Source organism: Rhamphochromis longiceps, linkage group LG10 (assembly GCF_057381845.1).
Source record: "Rhamphochromis longiceps isolate RC_006_pf linkage group LG10, R_longiceps_female_GT1.1, whole genome shotgun sequence".
NCBI lineage: Eukaryota > Metazoa > Chordata > Actinopteri > Cichliformes > Cichlidae > Rhamphochromis > Rhamphochromis longiceps.
In genome coordinates, this window is record NC_140566.1 from 2,033,950 (window position 1) to 2,043,949 (window position 10,000).

Sequence of the window (10,000 nt, forward strand, 5' to 3'; positions counted from 1 at the left end):
AAGCTGTAAAAATGATGAAAATACAGTTAGAAGAGCAAAATGACTCGATTGGACGAGTCAGGCTGACCTCGGGGTTTTTTACACGTCACCCTGAACTGTTCCCAAAATCGTTCATCTTTTTTTGCGCTGCCAAACTTGGTGGGTGAGTAAGTACAGAGATGTCGAGTGTGTGCGCACCAAACGGTTTCTCAGCTTTGGTTTCCACCTTTGATCGTTTCCATGTGGGGCCCTCCACTCTGGTGCTGACACTTTTAGTTTGAAAGGGCAACTCAAACGTGATCATAGCTTTGCTTTTCAACATTTCCTACTGGCATCACACAGCAAGGAAAGACGGAAGAGTCACTCGTCATGCTAGTTTGCAGTCAAACGTTCCCCATCTTTATAAAACACAGGAGCGATACTGGCCCACGGATAACTGCCTTTCTGTTCCTCAGTATTTGACTCAATTGGTGTCTATGCTAATAACAAAGGGGTCTTCCTCTCTGACTCATATCCTTCCAACAGGTAGACTTACTCCCACTCTTTTTTCCCTTTTCACTTTATCTTCCTTTCTTCTCCGCCTCTATCTCTGTCTTTCTCTTTTTCCAGGGACCACACATAGCATCGGTGACCCTGGCGGCCTACGAGTGCGGCTCTGTGGATTTCCCCGAGCCACCGTATCCAGAACAAATAGTTTGTCCCCAACAGGAAGCACCAGCATCAGATTCTGGTGCTGAGCAGGTGGGTGTGGAAGCTGTGGGGTCAGAGACGCTCCAGGGAAAAGTCTCACTGTGGACCATCCTCTCTAAAGTCCGTCTGGAAGCTTGTATGTGGGTGAGTGTGTGTTACGCGTCAGGCACCGTCAGCTGTGGACATTACAGATGAGAACATTTTAAAAACCTGCAGAGTTTGGCTCCTTTCGTTCCGTTTCAGTCACAGTTTGCAGCAACCTTTCATATTAGCCACAGCTCGTAGCAGTGTTCAGTGTTTGTGATGCTTACAGGGGGATATCTCATGTCTGCTAAATGTCAGTTTCTCATGAACTAAGAAAAAACCATCTTTGTAGACGTATTCAGTGGGTGTCGTTACGCAGAATCGCACCAAAACCTGAAGGACAGCACGCTCAAAACTTGGTGAAGATCGAATCCTAATACAGACTATTTAAACTCTTTGGCGCCATTCTGGCCATATCAAAGGTTATGCTAATTTATGCTAATTAACTTGCATTTTTTTACCTTTCACACTCAAAGCAGAAACGACACAAAGGTGCATTAAAACTGGGTGCAAATGTATTCATTGATAACTGGTCTGCTTGGAAAACCCCTGCTCCTTCCTGTGAATTTCCCCTAACCAGCATCGATGGTTTCACACCTCTAACCAACCCTGCGGCTGCAAAGACCAACATCTCTTTTTTTCAATCGATGAGGTTTTTTTCAGACGTGCGTCAGAAACATTTTTATCTCTTTATATGAAAACAGCTGCTTTTCAAACACTTGGAGGTCTCGTATTAGCAGCGTCCACTTCCAGAGCGCGTGGGTCTGCGTGAGTTTTTATAAAGTCACTGACGATAACTTGCACACAAAAACACAACAGTCACGCTCGATTATGTGCGCTTTTGTTTACGTTTTCTCAGTGACGTGTGGACCTGCTGAACATTCGGAGAATAGAGAACTTGGCGTCTGACACATTAGATGACTTTGATCATTGTTGTCCATTTCCCTTTTCCTCTTAATGTGGAAGGTTCAGAGATGAGGGGGAAATGCATGTTATCAGCTACGAGGCTTTACTGGAACTGGGCTCCCTGCTCAGACCGGCGTTCGTTACGTAACTTTATTTTATATAATTATGCAGTTATGGTCCTTTGACTTGATCTTTATTTGATCCGTTTTCACTTTAAACGTCCCCTCCAACCTTCCACTTTGTGTTACCATATATGTGTACACACACCGATCCAGCATGTAAAAAAAAAAGGTGTGCATGTTTTATTAATTGGTGCAGCACGGTCGTTTCTCTGCTTTCAAAATGGAGTCGCATTTTTCTCCCAGTCGAGCTGCAGCATCGTGTTACGAGCAGCGATATCCAAGTGTGTGTTGGCGGGGGGGGTGCTATCCAATCCCCTCGGATGCATAACCACCCACTACCAACCAACCACTGCCCCTTTGTAACCTCAGCCTGGCACGACCTCGGCCGAGGCTTGTCGGCGATTCAGTTGGAAACACCTGTCGCACCCACGGCTTCAAAGCGCCCACGTCAACATTTCCCCTCCTCCTCCCACCTTGTGGATACATCGCTGATGAGACGCGTGTGATTCCCCTCCTACCTTCTCTGTCCTCTTTGTTGTCTCTTCTTCTCTGTGCTCGGTGGACAGAGAAGCTCAGAGGTCCGCTTTAAGAGCGGCGCCGTGCAGGTAGACGCGTTTCGCTGCCCCCCACACGAACCCACACGGCCACAATGCTCACACACAGAGGCAGAGCTGCTGAATGGAGCAGCTGCCAGGGAGATTAAGACACATCTCATTATGAGGAAAAAAACTGGCACATTTCATCAAAGACTCCAGTGTTAACAAGAGAACAGGGTGTCCAGATTAAAGATCGAGTTTGCCAGGTTTGGGGATAGCACCGCCTCCCGAGAATGATTGTTTGGGCTTGTTGTTGCTGCCATGGTTGCTAACTACCTACTAATCATCTTCTGGCTCCAGCCATCCAGCAACATACAAGTAATGTGCCTGCGATTAGTCAGTTATATCCTTCTGGGGGAGAAGTTGTTTTGTGTTCCAACGAGACGACTGAAGTGCAAAAGGATTTTTTCTTCTTTTCGTTGCTGTCGGTGCATCGAAGGGTGTCGGGATGTGGTAAATCTCGAAATCACCCATTTGTCATCTGAAACTTAAACTAACTGTATCTTCTTGTCCCCGGCTTTGCGCATACTTTTCCTTTGTGCCTGGAAACATTAAAGTAATGAGCTGTGAGCAACTCCAAAAACGCAGCATTTCTTGGCGGCTGTTTTCATTGTGTTAATTAAGTCTGTAACCCTCACCCGCTCTCTCCCCCCTCCGAACTCCTGCCCTGTTCTCATGTTTTGGTGGATGAACTTGGTGAACCGACTGAAGTGCTGAGGATTTATTTCCCCCCCAAATCACTTCCGCTTTCTTCCTGTTAAGCCCCCTACAATCACACAATCATATGGCTACAAGCTCATTGTCGCTGTCGGACTTGGATGTTCTGGTTGCTTGGACGAGCTCCCTCTCCCCCAGATTTGTTAGCGCATCTTAAATTTTCTTGAAAAGGTTGCAGATTGGAGAGGAGGAGCCAGGAGTTTCACACACCCTGGACCCGTGTTTAACGTATCCATGATTGTTTAATAATCTGCCGGATTTATTTCTTGTAAATCTTTTCCGTTTTATTCCCATTAAGCGCACTGATCTCAAATCCCCGACCTCAAGCATCGCAAGCTGCTTTGCATAGTGGATATTGATATTTCATGTCTATTAACCGTCTGAAGGCAAGAAAAACATGGAATGATTTAGCGTAGCAAAAAGTCATTTCACAGCCAGATGTCTTGAGGCATAATTAATATTTAAAGCTGTGGCATCACTTAACCGCAGATCTTGGATACAGTATAAGTGTTTTTAATAACTGCGCTCTACATCTGAGATATCTGTCCAGAAGCTCTGTCGATTGCAGATTTTGACATAACAGAAGTGTGTGTTATATATGAAATCAGTATAAACATGAATGAAACTTGTGTGAACAGGGTGTGGGCACAGCCATCGGAGAGCTGCCTCCGTACTTCATGGCGCGAGCGGCTCGGCTGTCTGGCACTGAACCCGATGATGAGGATTACCAGGAGTTTGAGGAAATGCTGGACCAGGCAGAGGCCACGCAGGTGACACGCTGCTCATCTCAGACTCATCATCTTCATCATCATTCTCTGTAATCAAACTTCCCCTCTCCTACCTCCTTCTTTCCTGCATCGCACATCTTTCTGTCGTTTCCTCTCCGCTCGTTTGCCTTCATCACTCCATCACATTTTTTTTGCTCTATACCAAAAGTCACGTCTGATGTGGCAAATTTGCTTTTGTAACCTGCGTGTGTTTGTGTTTGAACCTCCCCTCGGTGTCTCAAGACTGCAGCGTTTTCACAATGCTGTGACTAAGGGAACAGCAATGATGCACTAGAGTAAAATGTTCCCGCGATATCCGGGCCCTCGTTGAGTAATTTCCTGTTTGACTTTGGGTTTTTTGGGTTCTCATGTCTAACATCTCTGCAAATGTTTCAACAATGCCTAACAACTCTGTCTAAATATTTATTTTTCCACCCTCTTGCGATTATGAATAGAGGGAGAGGAATGAACAGAAACATGCATGTGGATTTCCAAAGGCTTGTCATGTGTATGTCCATCGTCAGTCAAAGGCTGCGGTAGGTCAGGTGGATAAAACGACCAGCAGCTGAAGCGAGCTGCAGCCGACTCACTCATTTTCTCTGCTTTGAGCTGCGAGCAATAACTTTATTTTTTAATGAGGGTGTCTCAGATATTAAAGGACTGCTACGTGTTCAGTGTCCGTTTCATCTTTTGAAGCATGCGTGTAGGATCTGTGACTTGTTCAGCCACAGTTGCATTCTGGGTAATTAAATAAGTAAGTAAAGTTTATTTATTAAGCACTTTTCATAGACAGGTAGTCACAAAGCGCTGCACACAGAGATGAAAATAAACAGTACGATAAATAGAAAAATGCACAATATAGAGTTTAAATGTAAATTAAAAATATAAAAATGTAAAAAGCGTTGGTCAACAGAAAGCTTGTTTAAACAGTAAAGTTTTAACTGCTTTTTAAAGGATTCCACAGAGTCAACCAAACGTAGTTGTAGAGGCAGACTGGTCCACAGCCCTGGTGCCACAGACTGAAAGGCTCCGCCCCCTTTCCTCTTCAGACGAGCACTGGATTTAATTGTAACATGGCCGACATACGGACCTCTGGCCATAACTGACAAAATGCTTTTTAGCACTTTTTTTTTTTTAGCACATTTTAATGAATTATTTTTCATCTGTATTTACAAAAATATATTTTCAAAGGTCACCATATTTTTTTCTGTAAGGTATAGAGTAATTGTTTTAAAATAAAAGGTTAACCTCCTAAGACCCGAACTCTTCCACAGCAGCATTTTTAATTTCTCTCTGATATTTGGGCTGATTGGGACCTGATGAATGTAAAAACATGAATAAAAAAAATTTATGTAACCTCATTTTTGTTTCTAAGAAAAATCAGAGCCACATCCGAGGATATTCGTTTAAAATTTCGATAGAACAGTAGCAGGATAACGTCCTTGTTAGTGGATAGCAGGCCCTTGTAGAGCAAAATTGAGTATTTTGGTCTAAATAACCCAAAATGTGACGTTTTTTTTTTTTTTTTTTTTAAATGAGTGTACGTGATGTGTTGGTTGTATGTTTGTTGTTTGTTTTGACATACTGCGAATCAATTTCCCATCAGGGACAATAAAGTTACCATTGACCATTGACATATGTGGACGCAGGTCCTTGGAGGTTAAAAATTGTTATTTCCACCTTATTGAATTTAAATCAGGGCCAATTTGTTGTAGTTAAACACAAGTTGTTTTTTTTAAATGAGCAATTTAAAAATGTAATTTTTTTCTTTTATATCAATTTAATAAGTAATAAGTTGCAGCTTTCAGCACTATTGTAACACAGAGGAGCTACGCAGGTTTGAACTTTGATCTTTCTTTTTCTTCTCGTTCTACCTGATCAGCTTAAACCACGTTGTACCTGTTACGCCTTCAGCTGGCTGAAGTAGTAATCGGTGATTAGTTGTCACAAATGAACTTTGAAGTCAATAATTACAACATATTTAACGACGTGTGGTTCCTGAGACGAGCCGCTGTTTCCATTATCAGCGACTTCAACAAATGTGGACGAGGGCTGCGCTGACACAGACATCAAATTCGTAAAGCTCTGAATATTCACAGATATGTACATGTGCTTTCTTTTCATGAGCTTTATCATTCAGATTTGTGGTTTTTATGAACTCAGTGCTTTTCCTTGGGCATAAATATATTTAGACTGGAGTCATTTAGCATATAAATCAAAGTTTGTTGTCAGTGCAACAACGGCGCAGCAGCACGCTTTGATCGAATGCTGAATTTTGCCGTTAAAACAGAGAAAAGCAAAACAGCAACTTCAAAATATTTTGATATTAAAATGAAATGTGTTTCAGTCATGAAAGCATCCAGTCTGCATGTGGATGCACTCGTTAGGTCAATGTGAGCTCAGGAGTTTCCTTTTGCACCACGTCAGGCTGTTCTCCTCACTTTGCATCTCTCTCTCCCCTCCTCTCTTTCTCTCTCGCTCGCTCTGTTCTGTGATATGTGGTAACTGTGTGTTTGTGTATATATGTAATGTGCACTTTGATAGCAGCTGGAGGCGGGTTGCTTGCACCAGCACAGACCTGCTGCATACGGAAACGTTTTTTCTCTCACCGGGGCTTTTACTGTTGCTCGGATGTTCTTGGGATTCCCTCTTTGGCTCACGGACATCCCACAACACGTCTCTTTTTTTTCTTTTTCCTCGTCCACCATTTAGCCTTTTATTAACTGACGTCGTTTTATTGTGGACGTTGGCGTTCATCTGCTGTGGAATAGCTTTTTTAAATGATATATTACCAGCTGAGCATTAACGGCAGCGGTGGAAACCGACTCCACTGCGACTGGAAGGGACAAACTATCACTGCATTGTTTATGAGACAGGAAGTGGTTAAATTTTTCATGAAGGAAGTGACCCCCTCTAACCCTTACCCCGTTCCACATACGTACCCCCCCACCCGCCTCCCAAAAACCCCAAACACACACAATAGCACACGCTCCCCCCTGTGGCAGCAGAGTCGGACTAAGATGCTTTGTACCCCCCATCAGTAAGACAGGTTTCTCAGGTGCCAGCATTTTGACTCAAACCCGCTGGTATTTCTCCCACCCTGCACGTGCCAACTTCCTGCCACAAGTGCACGTGATGCGCAGCAACAAAGCACTCTGGGTTTTTCCTCATTCATTCAACAGAAGAATAATGAAGTCATGCCTTTTCTAACGGCTCCAGACGCTGATGTCATGAACATCAGTTTTTTCCCTGCTTAAATCAAGCTCCGTGTGAGTGAGAGCACCAGAGAGGAATCCTCAGCACTGACACGGACCATAGCAGAACATCCTGCTGGGCTTGGATCTCTTATAACTTCATTAGAAATGACTTCCTGTTGAAGGGCTTTTTTTCCTTCGTCTGGCATTGAAAGCGTTAACAGGCTGCGAATTCTTGATTGCCAACTCCCAGGATCCTATCTCCTGTAACTCAAATCAGGGCCATCTGCGCTGGGCGTATGCCTGCCTTCCCCCCTGGCCTACTGCACTCAAAGGCTCTCTGTGCTGTGGTTTGCCCAGCCTTGTCACGTGACTTCTCTGAAAGTGCCCCCTCCCTCCTCCTCCCTCTTTATTTCCAGTAAACTGTTTGAAAGGAGGGGGGTGAGTCAGAGTAAAACCAGCTTCCCTTTAACCACAGCTTGTTAAAGAATTTGTCAACGTGGACTCAGGGTGTGTGTGTGTGTGTGTTTGTGCGTGTGTGTGTGTGTGTTGTGCCATTGGACAGATTTGAATTTGTACCTCTTGGTTTTTTTGTGTTTTTTTGAAAGGCGACTATAGCTTCGATTGCATCAAGAGTCCTTAATCACTTCACTTCCTGTGCCAGACAGAGCGGGCGCAGGCTTGTCAGGAGTTAATGAGATGAACTTTAGCCGTCTTCATGTCGGGGGGCTCGCGAGCGCTCTGGAGATGTCTTCTATGTAGAAGAAAAAAATGTGCGTGGGTGTTGACTTGTGTATAGGCTATGCATAGATTTTTCCTTGTGTGACACTTTGATTTTCCACATGGAGCAGATTGCCTGGTCACTGCCTGCTTTTTGTCCATCTGAACTCTGTCCCTCAAAAGTCAAAACAAAGTGATCGCTTCGTCGACTTTTCCACAATGAAAAGTCCGCAGGACGTCAGACCATGTTCACTAAAAACAATGGAGCGATCCAGTATATTATAATATTATTCTTATTATATAATGCTCTCTCCTTTCGATATCTAATTCAAAAAAGTAAACAGACTCAAACCAGCTTGAACTGAGTGCAGCTGAGTCCTTACGTTTGAGGAGTTTCTTTTTATTTGGCCACCTGCTTGAATTATCTGCAAATCATCCACAATATATTCACTGGTCAAATCATCTTAAGGCTGTAAAATGTAAATGTTCATAAAACATTACAGACCGAAACCTGTGAAAAGAGGCGTCTGACTCGCCTATAATTTGGTTCTTAAACGAGGACTTGACTGGTCGGATCATCTCGAGTAACAAATCAAATGTGGTTTTGTGTCCTTGTGTGGTGACTGAAGGTTGCTGAGTAAAGATTTGTGCTGAGCAGCCAAAGCTGGAACCAAAGCTCCCTCCTTTCATGACGCTGCACCCTGACACCATCTCAGCAGATGTCACCGCTGCTAAGCCAGCCTGGCAGGTCGGAGGACGCTGTATGTGTTGTTAATAAGCTGCCAACAACAAAGACGGGCACTTCCCTGGTCCAGAAACAGAGTTGTGTCCATAGTTGTGCTACAGTAAATCAGTGTCACAGCCTCTCCTCACCTCCTAAGGGACCCTCTGTTCACACTGATATATACTCTGGTAGTGCACACCTAACAGCACCTAATGTAAACAATGCGTGCGTCAAGATATGGTGAATGAACGGGACTCGAGGCTGCGTGTGTGCGGCGCCCAGCGGCACTGTAGGATGCATTAACAGCCGCAGATGTCAGGTATCCAGACACGGTCGTCAGCAGTTCAGCTATAAACCAGCCGTACACATTCCTTCCTTCCCCCTGTCTCCCACCAGCTGAGCATTTCTCTCTCTCTCTCTCTCTCTCTCTCTCTCTCTCTCTCTCTCTCTCTCTCTCTCTCTCTCACACTCACACACACACACACACACACACACACACACACACACACACACACACACACACACAGGCTAGAATTAAAACTCCGGGGTTCATGATTGGACATCAGCAGAGGCAGAAATTCAAACTGTGAACCAATCAGATTGCGTGTCCGTTCGCTCCCCCCTCCACCACCTTATTAGGCGACCTCCCATGTCTCTCAAATTTCCCGTCTGTTGGGTTGCACCCAGTAAAGAATGTCATCAGCACTGTACTGGTTTTGTTGACCATATTAGGTATGATCATCTACTGCAGGCCCCCCCACCCCTCAATTTTGAAGCTGCTGTGTTTCACAAACTGAGGCCTTGCTTTCAAAAAATAAACCCAATTTTTAGCCTTTTCATCTGATAAAATTCCTCTTTTCAGATAAATTTGGTTGATTTTTGTTTTGTTTTTTTCAGGTGAGGAAAAAATGTTTTTGCTAAAAGAAAAGAAAGTTCACAAACATTTAACACAGATCGAATGAAAATTTGACTGTGAAATATGCATTTAATAACCTGAGGAAGGTTCTAAATGTGTCATTTGTTTTGTTCAGGAATTATTTGTCTTTACAGGAATTAGTGGTTTGAAACCAAAATAATTTTGTCCATACGAGCAGCTCGAGGGCTCGCTCACTGTAAAGAAGTGTTTTTAATTTTTTGCATGAAAATATTCCCACAGATATCAAAGGAGTTGAATCTAAAAATCACAAAGACAACCTCTGTGACACACACACACATTTATATATAACACACAGCAGCCTGATATTTCAAACTAATCAAATACTCTTAGAAAAAATATCTATTTACATCCATATCGCTCTCAGCCAGTAATTGACATAATTAATATATGTAGAGCCTGTAAGTGTTACATGTTTACATCCCCCATCTATGACAACAATTACACTGATTTATAAACAAATATTATTTTGGTGCAACGAGTTTGAGAAGCTGAGAAAATGTGGAAATAATAAAGACAGAAAGCAGACTTTATTTTCTAAAACCAAAAGATGAAAATATTAAAAAT

At 43.4% G+C, this 10,000-nt stretch overlaps 1 protein-coding gene across 1 annotated transcript in view; it reads left to right on the forward strand.

Moving 5' to 3' along the window:
* Positions 1-10,000, forward strand: part of LOC146660118 (vacuole membrane protein 1-like) — a 52,295-nt gene that overhangs the window by 19,725 nt on the left and 22,570 nt on the right. The window contains exons 6-7 of the mRNA XM_085419838.1: positions 589-813; positions 3,733-3,864. Coding sequence (XP_085275964.1) covers positions 589-813; positions 3,733-3,864 — 357 coding nt within the window. The remainder of the gene's footprint in view (positions 1-588; positions 814-3,732; positions 3,865-10,000) is intronic.